Genomic DNA, 18,244 nt, shown 5'->3' on the forward strand with positions numbered 1-18,244 from the left:
TTGTGATGTTTGTTTTCCATCTTCAAGAGCAAAGGAACCATCCCAGGGATTACCAGCTGGAAAGGTGTTTGGCTTTGTCATTACTACAAAATGCTTTTTTTCCCAGCCTAAACAGAAGGAGTTTGTGGTCAGAAGGCTGTAAAGAGACAGCTAATTCATGGCAGGGCTGTAATTGTGGTGAGGACTGCAAGAAAAATCCTTTTCTTCCATTAGAAAAATGCACAAAATATACTCTCCACCTTGAAATTCTCAGCTCTGCAGATTGCCATGGCCAGAACCACTGGCTGCTCCTCAGGGTGTTGCTGCACACCTTGAGCAGGTTGTGTCACCTGCTCCACTTTTCTGAAGGAAAACTCCTCAGAACTCAGAAGTTCACCCATGGACTTTATTCAGTGTGTAACTTTTCAGTAAGTCATGCTCCAACCTCAGCTCCTTCCAAATTCCCTAATTTCCTTTTGAGATTTATTTGGGCAGAGATTACAGGAATTGACCAACTTCAAACCCGTTCGTGGGATAAAACTATTTATGTGGGCACACATAATTGGGAGCAATTTTTCTATGGAAAAAGATTGAATCTGTCTTTGAGAAGAGAAAATTTGGCTCCCTGAACTGGCTGGGAATATCCCTGTGAGCCACAGAGTGGGAGAGGCAGTTATATATTTATCTGCAGCTTTGCTCCCTGCTCCTTTTGATCTCCATGTCATGACTCCCCTATTATTCCATCTCTTATAAAATATCTCATTAAGATTTGTGCTTTCTGGACAGAGAACTGGATTTTTATGTAATTATGTCAAAGTAGCTGTGCTTCCAAAACCTCCATAGACTATCTATAATATTTACTGGGATTCGTTTTTTCAGTCACATCCAGTTCAAGTGCCAGATTTACTGACTAACTTCAGTAGTTCATTTAGAAAAATGAAAAAGTAGAGGCACAACCATATCACTTGTTCACACTCTGTCAGTGTGGGCCTTGTCATATGTTCTGTGATAGCCATATGTGCTTGGGACACAGGATCTGCAGTTCAACAAAGAGAGCTCTTCCCTCAGGAGGAATTTCAGACCAACCTTTCCACTTGTTTGCCTTTATCTTTTCAGACTTCTTAGAGCGGGTAAAAGCATCATAAAATCGTGATTTTTTTCATTGCAAATTATGGGATACTCAGTACCATCATACAGGAAAAGTCCAGGTGCAAATAAAATCACCCTCAAAGTGTCCCTTGCTTTGACTTTGCCATATTTTGAGTGATGCCCAGCAATCCTTTTGACAGTTTCCAGGCTGAGATCCTGTGGTGCAGGTTAAACCAGGGCACAGCTGAATCCTTTTCAGCTGAAATCAGTGTTTCATGGCAGTTGCCTTAAATAGTGAATTTACATTTAATTTCCATGTGCTATATTCAAGTTTGTTACAACCTAGTTCCACATTACTAAGATAGGAGACAAAAATAGAGGAAAAACCACCCTAAACTCAACCAAAGTAGAAATGGATTTTCTTTTTAGCTGTCATATCTAAAATATATTTTACTTTAGTTTCATAATCAAGATCCAGACACTGAGTTTTCCAGAGAAAAATGTTATGCTACAAAGAGCAAGGCACAGGAAATTTTACATACAGCGAATTTTCATTATTGACAACCTTTGAATTATTTGACAAGCTGTACTTTTTTTTTTGCTTTCCCCAGACACCATCAGATGGCAAAAAATCACTGCCCAAATATCAGCAGCAATTAATTCTGTGACTAAAAAACAAAACAAAACAAATCAACAGAAATCAGTCAAACATAATGATCCTTGTGCAACAAATAGGACAATGGAATGTCTCTGTGATTTGCTGGAGCAGTGTCTGTCCCCAGGCTGCCTTTGCTGTACCTTCAGCTGCCCTGCAGACATTTCCCCGGTGGCAGAGGGGGACAGGCAGGGACAGTGTGGCTCTGCCATGGGTGACAAGGCTGGCACTGATTGCAGCAGCCACTGCAGCCATATGGTGTGGCCTGTAATCAACAGAGCTGATTGCAATGCACAGTTGGTGCATTCCCCACAAAAAGGAAAAAACCAAAACCTGTGCCTGTGGTGCACGCTGAAACAGTGAGAGGGAGATGACAGTTCCACTAAATTAGTCCTTTGTGACACAAATACTGAGCAGTCAATGGACTGTTGAAATAAAATACCTGTTCAAATAAAAAAGAGCTTAAGGAAGTGTTCTCATGGAAAGCACACACCCAATTTATTGACACACAAGCAGTAACTCCCACCCTCCTGCCTGCATTTCTACCATTTCATTCAGTAGATACCTGTAAGAATTCTCTCTGTAAGGATGTTCCTTATGTTTTAAATATTCAGAATACAGACTTTATCTATCTATATTCAAATTCCCGAAGTGCAAAGTTTGCTTTGGGAGAAGGATGTGATTACTGTGCCCTTTTGCACTGCTCTGTGCCCACTGAGGCTCTTGGCTGTAGGCACCTGCACTTGCCCTGCCCAGCACTGCTCAAAGGCAGCAGCTCAGGGCACAAAGAGAGGCAATATTTTCATGAACTCTACAGATGCCACCTCCCATGTCATTTCCATCTCACAAAACATTCTAATTTTTAAAAATTCCATTTTGTAATGTAAAATAAAAGTAAAATCAAAATAAAATTGCTCTTTAAGAAGTCAACTTTTAATTTAAAAGATCTGCAAGAGGAAACAGTGACTGGCCTGACTCACTGGTCCAGTTTCTGACAGTGTTAATGAAGCTGTAAAGCTACAAGGTAGCAGGGACAATATTTGATGTACTCACATGCTCATCCAACTCTGGCTCCGTTTTTCTAAGAATAGAGTTGCCATGGAACAACTACATGGGATACATTAAAATCAGCTGCTCTGAGCACTGAAATCACAGCTCAGTGGATTTATGGTTCTGCACTACTACACAAGGTTGCCTAAATAAAGACATTTATTGGCCATTGTTCTTTCTGTCAGTATTTATATTTGTGCAAATCAACCGCAAACTTTAACAGATTGGAACAAGAATGCTTTAACACATTTAAAATAGCTTAAAATGAATTCTAAGACATTGAAAAATTGGATTCCAGAGCAGATATCATCTTTCACTGGTATTACTACTGTCTTCTGTCATGCCAAATGGGAAGAAAAATCAGCAGGAACTTTGCATCGAGATATATTGCAATAATTAGGTAGAATTATACCAGACAACACAACATGTTAAATGAAATAATTCTAATAACATCCCAGCCTACCAAATGACAGGAACCCAAGACCATTTATATTGCTTTCTTCCATGGATCAGTGGAATTAGTTTTAGTATCCTTAATCCAAGTATTGCTTTTCACAATCAATATCTACTTTATCAGACAGTATGGAAATGAAGAATAGATCAGAGTGCAAAGATTTAAAAAAATCTCTATGATCTAAAAAAATATATTGAGAAATAGCTGAGTTAAAATCAGATTCGTATTATTGCCCTCATTACTGTAACATTAATATTCATTCAGTCTATTTTGCATTACAACTGCAAAATTTACAGAAGTTTTTTTGGATTTATTATTTCTTCATCAGACAAGGCTGATAGTTGCAATGAAGGAAAATCCAGGGTATCTATGGAAATCTATAGGAATGGGTGCTATGCTTCCTGCTGTTTTCTACCCAGACAAACAGTGAAATTTAATCTAAACTTGTCTGACACAAAGGAGAAATGCACTTTGCAGGTTCTTAAGGGAGGTATAAGCCTGTCCATTGAGCAATGGAAATGAGGTTGACTCCTGCTCCTAGTTCTAGGGTGTTTGGATTAACAGAAGCCTCTCCATATTTAGGAACCTTCCAGCATTGCAGTGCTGCACCAGTCATGTCTGTGGTCCCAGATAAAAGTCATGGGAGCACAAAAATGTACATCTTCCATTGGTTTACTGTGTTCCCACCAGGGAACAGCACAGCTCTCAGAATTACAAAATCAGGGAAATTAGGGCTGGAGTGCAACCCTCTAATTCAGCTGCTCTTTCTCCTCAGTTCAAGCAGGGGTCAGTGAAATCTCTTAATCTAGGCAAACACTGGCTTAGTCTGTGACTCAGGTGCTGCAATAGAAAGGTAATATGATATTAGCCCACTGGCAGTCTGGTAAAAATGACATTGGAAGAGCTGGATTCAAGCAGAATAGAGTTTCTTTGATTTACATCACTGGAGTATCCCACCTCTGTGCCACTTTCATCTGAATTCCCTGGCTGGATACTGTTCAGGGCTTGATTCACAGTATTTTAGCCACAAGCTGACACACTGAAAGAATTCACTCTGCTTAAATAGCTCCAGTTCTTCCTCTGTCAGACAGCAGCCCAGATCATGTCTGCTCACTGCTGACATTATAATGCACCAGAAAATTAGTCTGCACCCCCCCAAAACCTAAGGTGTGGGCTTGCTCTGAATTAAAGTGCTGCCAAAAAACAGAAGTGAACATTAAAAAGTGCATAAATTACACAATGTTCATCTAGCTGGTAATGTAATACACTTCTTTTTAACTCACTCACTGATCTGGCTTAGAGAGGCAGCCACTGTGAGTGGTTGGTATCTGGTGGTTAATAGATGATCCCTGTCATGTTCCCAGTGGGAAAGTGTCTGCATGCCAAAAGCATTATTCCAAATTCCACCTTGTTCTTGTACATGTAATTATTCTGCCATAAGCAGTGCAACAGCTGTCAGCCTCATGAACAGGCAGCCCCAGGGGGCTGAGGGAAATGTGCTTCCCACCTGGAGAACAGAACACCTTCCTCTTACCAGGGCTGCTGGAGGGACACCCCAAAACACTGGAAGGTTGTGCTCAGACCCCTTAAAATCTGCTTGATTGCCCTTTTCCTTTTCAAGACTGAGTTCAAACCACACATCATTGGGTTTCTGTTTTACAGCTCAAATTTCCAGACATTTAAACTTTGTTTCATGCCTACAAGAAACTTCTTCCCATAAGTCTGCAACCAGTGCATACCAAAATGAAACAGGAAGAAACTTATTTGTGTATGAACCCAAGGGTTCAACCTTTACATGCTGGGCTTTAGTGAAAGTTATTCTTCTTTTTTTTTGCAAGGAAAAAGCAGACTCTGCTTTGCTCTCTGCACAGCAAAGTCTGATTGACCTCCTGCCTTCTGCTCCTGAGCCTCTCTGATCAGCAGCTGCTGGCAGCTCATTCCCACCCTTCCTCTACAGAGGATTTTACATAGTTAATTGTCCTTCTCATCTCTAACCCTGAAAATTTTTAACTTTGGGTAAGTGACTGCCAAAAGCATCACCTAAGTGCACAGCCATTGTTCCCCGAGCTGCTTTCTGAGATCTCTCATCTTTGACCATTGTTTAGTTTCCTGTTTGTTCTTCCTGACACCTCCTTGGAATTCAACCCCCTTTATTCAGAGATAATAATGTGAAACCCAGAAAGTGGAATACAAGCACACCAAAAAAACCCCAGTCTTCTTTTCTTTACTTTCCATAAATGTTCATCACGACTAAATTCACAGATGTAAATGATGCTGTGTTTAGAGAAGGAACAAGTAGAATAGAAGAGGCAGAAAGGAAGGTAAGCACACAGATCTTTCCTCTCCTGGTACTTCAGAGGTAACTCCTCTGCAGCTGCTCTAGAGCAGGGCACCCAGGGAGGGGCAAGGGCACAGGTTTGATGGGGCCTTTTTCCCAAACTGAGAGAGCTCCAGGCCCCAGACAGACTGTGGTTAACAAAGAGGATTCAATCAACTTCTGCACAAGGTGCCATACTTACACTGTCATTGCTTCCTTTGTTGTCCTCGTATTTTGTCTCTATATGAATGGAGAATTTAGGCAAAAAGGAACACTGCAACAAAAGAAAAGTATGTTTAACACAAGAAATATGCCTTGCTTCATCAGCTGACACATTCAGTACATCCCTTTTGGTATCACCTTTCTTATTTTTTTTCAGATTACTTCAAGAAAAAAAGTAAATGTTCCCAGAATGTAAACCTGAAAGGTTTGATGATTCTGGAGGGATCCAGAGATTCTACGTAAAAGTTGAAAATTATAATGAAGATATAAATAAATCAATATAAGCAGTCTGGAATAATTAGATGCAATGGTTTTCATGCTCACTATGCCCAAGAGTATGAATGTCCTGAATGTCTTGTTAGAAATTCAATTCACTGAGATCTTGAGAGCAACTGGATATCCCTCATTATAGACCAGTCTATCCCCATATAGAAAAACCCAAGGACACTTCACCAGATGCAGGTCCTGACCAAACAGACAGCAATGCTTTCAGATGTGAGGGCTTGTTCTTCATTTTCGGTGAGAAATGAATTTTAGCATAATTTCCTATTAGTGAAATTAATATGGAATTCATGGATTATGAACCCCTGTGAAAATTCCTTTTTACTAAATCCAAATAAATATTAAAAAAAAAAAGAAAAAAGAAGAATACACCAATGTTTTCCTGTTAAAGATTAGTATTCTGTATTTACATGGGAATAAATTTATTTTTCTGAGGATTGCTTAGCTTAGTTGGCTTATGAAGACTAGAATTTTTAATACTAGGCAACATAATCCCATCATAATAAATATTTCAAATATATTTTATTTATCATTTCACAGTTCTTCTTTCAAAGCAAGTTTTCAGACAGGCAGCTAGAACAGCTGTCTAACCAGCTCTGAATGACACCGGTTCAGCATCTTTCCTATTAGTCACCAAGGCTTTCCCTGCATTTACTGCCAGTTCCTTGTGTGATGCATCACTGATCCCCTGTGGCAAATGACTCCTTCATGGGCTGTGCATCCAGGTTATACAAGGAGGGTGTTTGGACACCTCAGTGCTCACACTGCTGCTGGTCCAAGTCCAGGCTTGAAAACATTCAGAGAGTTCCTCAAGGGAGGGGCTGGTGAGTAAGGGAAGAGGGGGTTTAGGAGCCAGGTGTAGTGCAACAGCTGAAATCTAAGGCGACTGCAGCAAATTCATCCCTCCTTCAATGGGTATCACCCAACAAATCAGTGTTCAGTCTTCTTCTGATCACAGGACGTTCATTATCAATAAGCACATCTAGAATCAATCCTTATTGAAAAAAACAAGTGAGACAGATTCCTCAAAATAAGGTTCTGGTGCCATGGAAGGCAAAACCCCCTTTATGCTGTTGATCTAAAGCACAGCTGCAGTTTCAGAGGGAATTACGAAAAAAAACAAATGTCAGATTTCCCTTTGACCTTGGTATTAAAGAAATGCCTGCTATTTTCAATCACTGTCAGGAGTTGCCAGCAATGAGTCAGGTCATGACACCGAAATGTCACCGTTCCATGTCCTGAACGTGAGGCTGCACTGGGCTGCCTGGAGCAGCTCAAGAAGCCATTGCTTGAGTCTACCTGTTGATTCCTGTGACCCAAAATCTCTAAACTCTAATTAAAACAAGAGATCTTCTTACCTTGTATTTCAAAAAGAAGCATTGAGAAAAGACCAATGTTCCTTAGATTAGCATAGAAGAATGGTGCCATTTACCTCAAGCCACCTCATTAGAGAGCCACTTTCTGTAAAGCCACCCACAGGCAGCCTCCCTGTGTGTTTAGTATGAAGGAGAGAACTGTAACAACCTCATCTGAGATTATAAATGGCAACATGGGTTTACCCCAAATGAAAATTCAAATTCACCAGAAGTCCTCCACCGCAAAAATCTCTCAGAAACTCAACTGGCTGGCAACCACTGCTCCAGCAGCTGTGGGGGGTCTCGCTGCCTTACAGGAACACTTAGCAGGGTCCAAATTTTTGAACATTTCACAGAATGTGTCTCATGATTCATCAGCTGCACTCTGACTAATTGGCAGAGGGCTCTGGCAGAACCAGAAAACTGTTTATGCATCATTCAAAAGACTATTATTCATCATGCAAAAAGTTGGGTTTTTCCCCTCAAGTGGCGGTGTATTTACTTAACTGGGGATTAAAATTGTTATGCAACAGTCAGAAACAAACTGGGGAGTGAATAGTAGGTAATAAACCTTTTAGCAGATTCTTATTTTCTTCTGAGCACCACTCCCTTTCTGCTCTGCCTCCTCTGGGGCCCGTGTTCTTCCAGCACTGACCTGGAGGCGATCGATCCCAAGCACACGCAGGAGTGCACAGGGCACTGTTTCCAGCTCTCCATTTCACTGCCTCTACAGTTTGCAAGGATCCTCTCGGGAATGAAATAGTGGCAAATTCAATCTTTAACTTGAAATTAAACCTAAGTTCTACAGAATAATTCAAAATCTTCAGTCACAGTGTCTTCAGTGATAAGGTGTCTTTGTGAAAAGCTCTCAAAGGAGGCATCTCCAGGTATTGTCACCTCCAGATTTTTCAGATGTCTTATAAACTCCTTTAAAAATTTTTATACCCCAGCACACCTGTGACACTCAAAAACAAATAAGGGGAATATTTGGGGGTTTGTTCTCCTAAACTTTCTATATTTGGCACCTCAATTTTGGGAGAACCAGGAGAGGTTTAAGGCTCAAGAGAGCACCAGTGCAATAAGAGGAGAGTGAACCAGTAATTACCAGCATGAGCAGGGGCATTTCCACGTTAGAATGAAGGGAATGAAAGCAGCATATGGAAAGCACAGCCCCCAGTTGTGTTTGCAATTCCCTACATATAACCTCTTGAAAAACGCAAGGCCTATTTTTAGCACCATGATTGATTAGCGTTGCCATAGCAATAAGCAACACTTACAAGAACAGGGTAGAACCCAAGTGTGCCAAAACACTTGGCAAAGTCTTAAAGAGACAGTCAAACACATGCAGGGTGTGACAATCACTGAAGGCAGAGGGCTGTCAAATTCACCTTGGTGTAGTAACTACACCTGAGGTGGCTGTGGGAATTACTGCAGTTGTTAGCAAATCTGTTGGTCTCCGAGAGGCTTCTTCACCTTCTGGAACCTGCTTTGTGTGAGCAATTCCAGTTCATCAGTGCTGTTGCAGCTGGTTTCATTTTCCATGTGGATTCTGCCTGCAGAATGTTCAAAGACCTGCTAGAGACCTCATCCTTGCTCTTCACCTCTCCTGTTCCTTGTGAATGCTAATCCACAATCCTTGGCAGTTATTTCTGCACAGTAAAAATTAATCCCACTTTTTTTTTTTTTTTTTAAGCAGCAGAATCATATTTCCCTAAATCTTAACATAAAAGCCCAGCAAGGCAGACATTTCATGCAAATGTTTTCTCTCATCTTCCACCACTTCTCAGACTGATGATTTTTTTTATATGGTCACATATGCATTATTTTGACAACACAGGTGGAACTGGATTTTTAGAGAGTGATCTCCACAGAGCCTAAAGACAAAGAACAAAGTGACTGCTACAATGAGGTGAGAGTGTTCAAGCAAATGAAATCTTTTCCATAGGGTAACTCCTATATATCACATCCTTTAAATTCAAAGTTTTTGGGCACTGTTTTGCTACTCAGGAGGTAACAACAGCATTTTTTTATTGAAGAACAAGAAACTGGGAAAGAGGAGTCCCAACTTTGTTGTAAGCAACAAAGGGGATGTGGGATTGTGGGGTGATGGAAGGTGGAATATTCAATGTTTTTTTTTTGAAAATGGACAATGGGGAGTTATTGACTCCCCTCAGATTGCTGCAGACAGAGCTGCTGTGTGATCAGGTCACCCAGGCACAAACCAGCATCAATCAGGGTGACAAGGCTGGAAGAGAATAGACGGAAAGGGCTGGGCAGGGTGATGGCATTTGGAAGATGTGACTCAGTGAAAGGGAGGAGAATTTGGAAAGCAAGATAAGCACAGGAAGGTGGCAAACAGCAAACAAAAGTGCTGTTGAGTGGAAAGGAAAAGAACAATGCAAAAACAGGGCTTAAAAATAAACAAGGGAGCAAAACTCTCATAAACAAGGCAAGGAAGAAAACCACTGTTTGTATTGTATACAATAACCTGGAGATGAAATGATGAGTAACAAGTTGCCTCCAACTGCTATAAAATTCTTATCACTGGCTTTGCCTTCCCTCGGATCTCTTTGTTTGATACATGGGAACAGTAACCTGCTTATTGAAGAAGAAATGAAGTGAAAAGTAGCGTGCACAAGTGGAAATGACAGTCCCATCTATCAGAGAGGGGGCTGGATTGCTTTGGAATAAGGCAGTGCTGGAAAAAGGGGAATTCTCCCAAGCACTGTGAGTTACTCATTTTAGTGGGATTAAGCTATTAAATGAGAATACAGGTTTGCAGCTCTCTAAAAAATGTATTATTTTTTTCTTATAAATACTACAGAGGTTCTTCCTTTTGCTGGAACGTCTACTAAGGGAAATAAATCTGTGTTTTCCCAGGACAATTGCATCAGTGAGCCTGTTTTCTGAGCTGGGGGGATAAGATGGGAGGATGCTGGTAGTAATTTTGCATTAGGCTCTAATCCTGCAGTATGGATTCTTTGTGCTGCATTTTTGATGCAGACTCTTAAAATTCTCAAGCTGCAAAAAAGTTTCAGCCCTGAATTGTGAGGGGTTAGATCCAAATTTCAAGGGCTGGTAATCAGATAAGGAGAACACGGGAAAAAACTCTACAGCAATGTTTATCTGAAACAACTGTTTTCCTTCTCATGTCTTCTCATTATAAAAATAACAATACAAAAACATTCCTTCCAGATAATTTACTTCATGGATAAACCAGCAGCTAAGTGAAGCACAAAACATGCCTGTTCTCAAAAGTAATCAGAAACCAGCAGGTCAGTAATGGACCATTTAGCAGCTCTCACTCTGGGGCCTTGACACATACCAGATGACATAATTTTATTTTCCTCAGTCATTTGCTGTAGAAGAATAAATGTCATTGTGATAAATCATCAAAGGAATTGTTGTCTCCTGCTTTCTGTTCCATAACTGATTTTCATAAATATTCTGGGTTTATACTCTATTCATCAGGATGTTTGGGACTGTTGGCATGTTGAAGGAATGCTCCTCCTCCTTGTACAAAGCAAACAATGCCATTTTAATGTTTGTTTTGTCTATATATTTGTGAAACTAACAATTGTCCATAAATTATGCACAAAAAAAAAATACCCAGCTGTTTTTAAATTTCCCCCAGAACTGAAATATTGCTAACACCACCAAAGCCATTCAGGTCAGGTAAATCTGTTTGAACTGATCCCTGGTAAACACTTGAACTATACCTTCAAACCCAGAAGAGTTTGCTTAAATTCTCTTTGTATTTTTCCTAACCACTTTCTACTCCAGCTTGAGAGCTAAACTCTGGCTCATTTTCAGTGTTCTTTGATCACACAAAGATTTTGCACCATGGTTTAGTCACCAAACATGATCTGATTGTTTGTTTGCTTGAGGCTCCTCTCTTTTTTTGTCCAGAATCTCCACTGTCACTTGTGCAGGTCGAATGGATATTTGCTCTGTGCTGTTTATCTTTTAACCATATCCCAATGCAGGTAAAGAAACTTAGTTCTATGCAATTCTTCTTCTTTGGTTTGCAGTAGACACAAGTTTGCCTTCTAGTTAATTATTTCTAATCTTGCTGGGCAACCTCAGAAATAAAAATAACAAAGCCTCCTGAAAGTTCAGTTGTTCTTGCCACTGTGAATAGCATAAATATTTTCCACTAAAGATACATATTTGCAAAGGCTGTGATAAGCTGGCACACAAGGGGTGGTTGAGAGCTGCAAGGCATCTTGTCTCCATCCTCCAAGGGAAAAAGGCCCCAGGCCCTGGCTAGCAAAGGAATTCCTTCCAAAGCCAGCAGCTAACAGCACCCATTCCCCAGGAGCTGCTGCACTGGGCAGGAGGCACCTGACCACAGCCAAGTCCTGGAATTGCTTAAGGAGTGGAATCCATTGGAGTTACTCCTGTAGGGCTGCATTTCTGCTGCATCCTAAATCACAGGTTTATTGTCTTAACATCAGCCTAATCACAATATAAATGGATTTGCAGATAAAACCTAAACATGTATTTTAGCAAGATACCAGGTTTCTAATGACAAGATCAAAACCAAAGCAGCTCCAGTGTCTATCTGAAGACACTTTCTCACAAACAGGTCTGAAGTAACACCCCAACCACTAAAACTTTGAACTTTACAGGAATATCTTATTCCCTAAATAGTACCCCCAAATCTGGATGACTTCCTTTGCCTTCAGCTTTGACAGTATTTTTTGACTTCCTCCTTCCTCTCCATGTCAGCAGGAAGCTTTCAAGGATTAGCTCCAGCTCTGATACAGCATTTCTGGGGACAGTCCCCATGTGTCACCTTCCTGAGAGGAATCTTGGCAGCTTTAACCAGGTGCATTTGCAAATTCTCTCCTGATGTGACCCTACTGCACAAACTGCACCTCACAATAACATCACTTGAGCAATAGTTCTGGTAAATTCGTTATCTCAAGTGTGGCTTTTGTTTTACATGTTGTTAACATGGTTGTCAATACCCAGTAGCAGATGTGGTGTTTGCTGCCAGATTTAGGGGGCTGCTGTGTAACAAATACCATTGCTTAAAGCAGATGCCATCATAACTGGATCCAGATTACAGAGGACTAACATCATGACAGTGTAATTTCCATTCCTGTTTTCATGCATCCAATTGCTCTTGGCTTTTTATACAACCATGGCACCGAACAATATTCTGAAAATTATTTTTCAATGCCTGATGAGCATTTTTTCTTAGGTGTCCTAATTTCAGGTCTTTAAGAAGGTTGTATTTATAAATTCCATAATATTCACAGGAGAGTCAGATTGATGAAATGATTCCATACTGCATTTCTAAATGCCAGACTATGGGCTTGAATGCTATTTCTCAACAGCTTACATATTTTGCAACTGAAAAACCTTAAGACTGTCAGTAAGGTTCAGTCTGCTGTTCACATCCTCTTCCAAAGCACTAACACACACTGAAATAACATGCTGAGCCTTTAAGGTCCTTCTCTTTATTTAGAGTGGAATTTACAAGGTTAATAAGGTGTGAACATACCACAGAGCAGTACGTACTTGATAAGATTATGCTTTATTTATCCAATTATTGGCCTGCCTTTAGAATGAGTTTTCCTTGAAATGAGGTTCAATTTGACTCTCACCATTTCCCACAGACCCTTCAGAAATAATTTATGATCTTTAAGAAAAGGGTTTCCAAGCTATCTTACATATTTTGGGCAATGTCTGTGGGCTTATTCTTTCTTTCAGAATTCTCTAATGAATACAGAAGATCGAATTTAGAGAAATATTCCAGACAAGGATAGCAATTATTCCCAGTGGTATGTTTAACATTTTTGTTCTAGATTCAACAGTTGGAGGCAAAGACACTGTCTCTGTTTTCCATGAAGATAAATTCATACCCTATCAGCTCCATTAATACATATTTTTGATTTTTGTCTGAAGTAGTTTCCCTTATCTCCTCCCAGTACTTCTAGTTCTGTTTCCTTGCACCATGGTAATTAGTCCCCAGCTCCCCTAGGCACTTACAGTGTCACTTAGTGATTGTTTTGCCTACCTTCCAAATTTCTGGACTGATTTAATTTTTTCTCTACATGTCTCTTCAACACTGCAATCATTTCTGCTGATGCTCTGGAACATTTCTGTAGCTGTACCTTCCTCCAGCCTGTGCCAGGTGTTGTTTCACCAGATCAGACAGAGATCACCTCCTGTTTCAGATTCTCTGAGTACAGCACTGCTGTTTGGCTTTAATAATGTATTGCATTTCAAATTTAGACACATATTTCTGTCTGCCACCACCCTTTGCATCATCCCCACTTGTCTCTCTCAGTTGAAATAAAAAAAAAATCACATTAAAAGATTCAAATTTACTTTCAGTTAAAGAAAAAATTTACCATGGAGAAATATCAGTGCAACACAGCAAATGTCAACTTCCCAGCCTAAAACTAAATGTGCTATCAAAGGTAAGCCTTAATTAATGTGAACTCTGACAGACCCTACCAAAAGTCTCTTTTGGCAAAACCAGCTGAGAATCTGTCCCTGATCACTGCTGTCCATTCTGGGACATTTGTGTCACCTCTGACAATCAAATAAATATTCTAATTACCTGTAGCACAGATTGGAAAGCACAGTTTGTTGCTTTGGGTTTTCAAACTTGGCTATCACAGATGCAACTCTTGGTCTCTAGCTTTCAGATCTGAGCCTTTACATCCCTTTATTTTTTTTTTCCTTTTATCACACTATTCTTTTTGTTCTTCTTTGTGCTTTATGAGCTTTTAAAAAATCTGCACAAACATTTGGAGCCCTGCAGAATTAAGAGAAACATCTGCATTATGTTTTACCTGCAGTCAGAAGTTCAAGCTAAATCAAAGGAGGAGTTTCTGAAAGGTCCCTTCACCTGGAACCTCCTCCTCATCCCGTCCTTACCTTCCAAAGGCTGCTGGAAACTTATTGCTATTATTGAGGCCAGCATATTTAAACAATTTTTCTCATGATTTATGTGCTATATTTTGCCTTAGCTAGGCGAGAGGGAATAGATGATTTTTCTGGGCACTGTGCCCAGATTATCTTTAATTTTGTCTACAGATTGTACAGTTTCCCAGATACTATACCAGAGATGAGCATTTTATAAGTTAATAAACCAATAAATAAAATCTGTTCTCATGTCTCCATGTAACAACTGGAACCTTAAAAGCCTCACCCTTTTTAATAGAAGGTTCTTTCTTAGAGTCAGTAAGTAAAAACATATCAAATTATTTTGAAGTGATAAAGAAAAATAATTTATAGGATTCCCTTAGAATTACTTCAAATTTCCCCTTAAATTGCTTAAACAAATAACTAAAATAAGGTTTCACTATTGAATGCATTATAAATAAGTTATATTAAGAAGGGATCTGATTGGATTCTACTACTATATTTTACATCAATTTTCTATTTTTGGAATAAAAAGAGGAAGAAAAACTTACTGTGTATTCTGATTTCCAATTGTCCATTTGTAAAAAAAAAAAAAGAAATAAGAGGGAAAAGGAAAAAAAAGAGAGAAACATGAAATAAAACAATGATGCAAGATCCTTACAGTAAACACACATTAATAATAAAAATTATTATGTCAGATAGTCTGCAAGTTTATATTTGACTTAAGTCTAAGGGACAATAGAGGACACAAGTCAGAAAAAATCCAAGCACCTGATATTTTCTTTGCAAGTAAGAAATTGCATAGATATAACACTCCAGTTTTTAACTATATAATCTTAATTTTCTGATATCAGTAAATATAAGGTGAAAAATATATCCAGTTCAAGAGGAGTTGTTAAAGAGGTGTGGTGCTTGTAGTTCAATATATAACTTGGAGCTTCTGCAGATAAACTAAACTATCCCCAAACCAGAAAGCAGCAGTCAATTCTGCCACATTCCTTACCTGTGATTGTGTAAGGATAATAATTCCAGGCCTTCTCTGTAACATAAAATATTTTGGGAACAACTGCTCTAGCCCAGCTAGGCAGCTTGCTGAAAATAAAAATAAAATATAAAATTAGAATATCTTATGACTTATGACTTATGTTATTAGAATATATTATGACTTAGAATATACTATGACTATTTCTACGTGTATTGTAGAAATAAAGATACTTCCAAACATGCCCATCATTTGTGAGGTGTTTGAGGGAGACAGCAACACCCAGACTTCTCAGGAGCATTTTCATTTTCTCAGAGGGAGCAGATCAGGGCCAGAGCAACAACCTTGGAGTGGGCTGAACCGAGGCTGCTCATTTTGGGAATTCATGGCCTGGGACCTTTGGCCACCCTCAACAGGTGAGGCCAAACAAGGTGTCCTGGTGGCACCGTGGGCTCAGCCACAGGGAGGCACTCTCCAACAAGAGGTCAGGAGGAAATGTGGGATTTCAGTCCACTTTGATCCTGAATCCATTCTTTCTTCTTACAGATTCTTTTTTCTTCCTTTATGTTCTCTGCCAGCACTGAAACCCTCGTGCTCAGCTCACCTGGCACGCAGCTGTTCCCACACTACCAACAGCAATTCCTGAGTAGGAAGATTTTGTATTAAAATTAACAGATCACTCAAAACACCTCGTGAGGCTGGTAGGCAGCATTAGTCCCATTTTGCTGATGGGAAGAGTAAATAACAAAAGTGAAGAGAATTAATGGAACTGACATTACAGCTCAGAGCTCATTCTGTCAAGAAAACTCACCAGTGCAGTGGTGCAAAGGCAGCAGAATCAGAAATCAAAGGCATAGAAACACCATTTGAAGGGATCATTAAAGGGTAATTGAATAATACTGTGGAAGGGTGGCAGCATTTTTTTACCCTGGCTTTTGGATCTCTCATTTCCAGCATTCTGGTCGCAGAGGGTACCAAAAACTGATGAAAAAAGAAATATTCAAAAAGGCAAGTTCACTCTAATTCATCTTTCAACCCTCTCTTTATGACTTCAGTTATAAGCACTGAGGCTGCCAGGAACAAAAGATGCAGAACTAGTTATTCCAAGGACAGCAGACCTTGGACACCACAAACATCCCTGTGCTTGGGGGACTCAGTTCAAATGGTGTTGGTCTGGCAAAACATTGAGCAGAGCACCCAGGCCAAGACTGAATCTGTGCTGAGCTGCAGGAGATGCTTCCAAACCTCAGTTTCCCAAGTGTAAATGTTTGAAATAGTTCTGTTTAGATAACTTTGTGCAGGAAGTAAATTAACTTTCCATATTAGCAAAATTCTGAAGAAAATACATTTGGGATCATTAAGGCTTATTTAACCATGATCCAGCTACATATAAATATTTTATTTGTCCAGAGGCAAAATGCAGATGTTAGTACATTATCTACAGATTCAAAGCCAAGTGCATTGACTTTTGCTCTTTGATGACATTGCTCAAAACTGGATTACTTTCTTTACATAAACCTTTCTTGTGTACAGGCTTTTAAGCAATATTTTACATCCTGCATAATAGACTTCCCTGTATCAGATCTTCTGTTTATTTTGTCAGCCTCTGTCAGTGTTTTTATGAATATTTCCCTTACCCCTGCTAAACTTTGCTCTGATGCCTAAATTATAAATACCAGAGGATGCAGACTTTCAGCTTCTGAAAACATTGCTCCAGCAGGAGAGAAGAGGCAATAAACAATTCTAAATATAACTAAGGTTATACTGACACTAGAAAATATACATCTGCTCATTTTGCACTTTTTTGGTTATTGCTGTTTTTAACATATTTGCCTGTCTACCTATCTTTACCAGTACAGAACATCCTGAAAAAAATAACTTTATGAGGAAAACACAGATTATACTCAGAATTGCTAGCAAGTCCCAGTCAGAGACACACACGAATTCTCCCAAGGTCCACTCCAAGAAAAGATAATATCTCTGTTTCAGCAGCACAGGTATGAGGATCACATTAGTTTTTTTTTCTTTTCCTTATTTCTCCTCCATCCAGATGAAGTTCAGTCACAAATTTCTTTAAGAGATATCAGTTCAGATCAAAATAGAGCAAAGCAAAGTTTGTTGGGGCAGTGGACCCAGGAAGAAGAAAAGCTGAGGGACAGAACTGTGCTGGTGGAAGTTCCTCAGCAAGGCAGGCAGAGGAGAAGTTTCCAGCACATCCTGTATGGGGGCACATCTCCTTGAGAGAAATCCTCCAGGGACATCCTGGCCTCCCAGCAAAATCCACAGCAGCCTGAAAACCTCCTGATCCTTTCCACAAAGCTACAACAGTACTGCAATATCTGGTGGGATTGTGACACCACAGCCAGATTCAAATAGCAAATCTGGGGATGGAGGATTCAGAATTATCATTAAACTCAGTGAGCCTGACTTTAAACATCCACCCACCACAGCTTTAGGTAACTGTCCTGAGTTGTTGCAGGCACAAAGATCTGCTTTGTCAATGTTTGTACCCATCTTTGGCTAAGAACTCCTGTGTTCCATTGCCTGCATTACCAGGAATCAAGTGCTTCCCAAGAATGGTTTGTACATGGCTTCTAGGTTCTTGTGGTCATTCTGAATTGCCCTGAGGTGACAATTCTGAATATGCTCCTCAGTGATTAAAGCCTTATTTTTAACATGCAGGAAAGAAATACCCAGAAACATTTAAAAAAACCCCACAACTTGTGGGAGCTCTACTATGGGAACACATATATTGTTTTTTCCCAAGTCCTGTATCTGGCCTGTGAGAGAACACTTACAATGACAATAATATTAAATGTTGGCAAGATATATATTATTGAACTCTTGTGTGTGTGTGTGTGTGTGCAGCATCACTGGTGATTCAATTTGGCCTGAATTAAGGTTAGATATGTCAGGTTTGCAGTGCAGGAGGAACTTGTAATGTAGAAGCAATAGCCTCAATGTTTGTATGCCC

The 18,244-nt window shown here is 39.7% G+C and overlaps 1 protein-coding gene across 1 annotated transcript in view; it reads right to left on the bottom strand.

Moving 5' to 3' along the window:
* Positions 1 to 18,244, bottom strand: part of PITPNC1 (phosphatidylinositol transfer protein cytoplasmic 1) — a 74,619-nt gene that overhangs the window by 19,155 nt on the left and 37,220 nt on the right. The window contains exons 3-5 of the mRNA XM_036394414.2: positions 15,292 to 15,380; positions 14,840 to 14,847; positions 5,747 to 5,818 (exon numbers count right to left, since the gene is read on the bottom strand). Of these exons, the coding sequence (XP_036250307.1) occupies positions 5,747 to 5,818; positions 14,840 to 14,847; positions 15,292 to 15,380 (169 nt within the window). The remainder of the gene's footprint in view (positions 1 to 5,746; positions 5,819 to 14,839; positions 14,848 to 15,291; positions 15,381 to 18,244) is intronic.

This window comes from Molothrus ater, chromosome 19, assembly GCF_012460135.2.
Source record: "Molothrus ater isolate BHLD 08-10-18 breed brown headed cowbird chromosome 19, BPBGC_Mater_1.1, whole genome shotgun sequence".
Lineage (NCBI taxonomy): Eukaryota > Metazoa > Chordata > Aves > Passeriformes > Icteridae > Molothrus > Molothrus ater.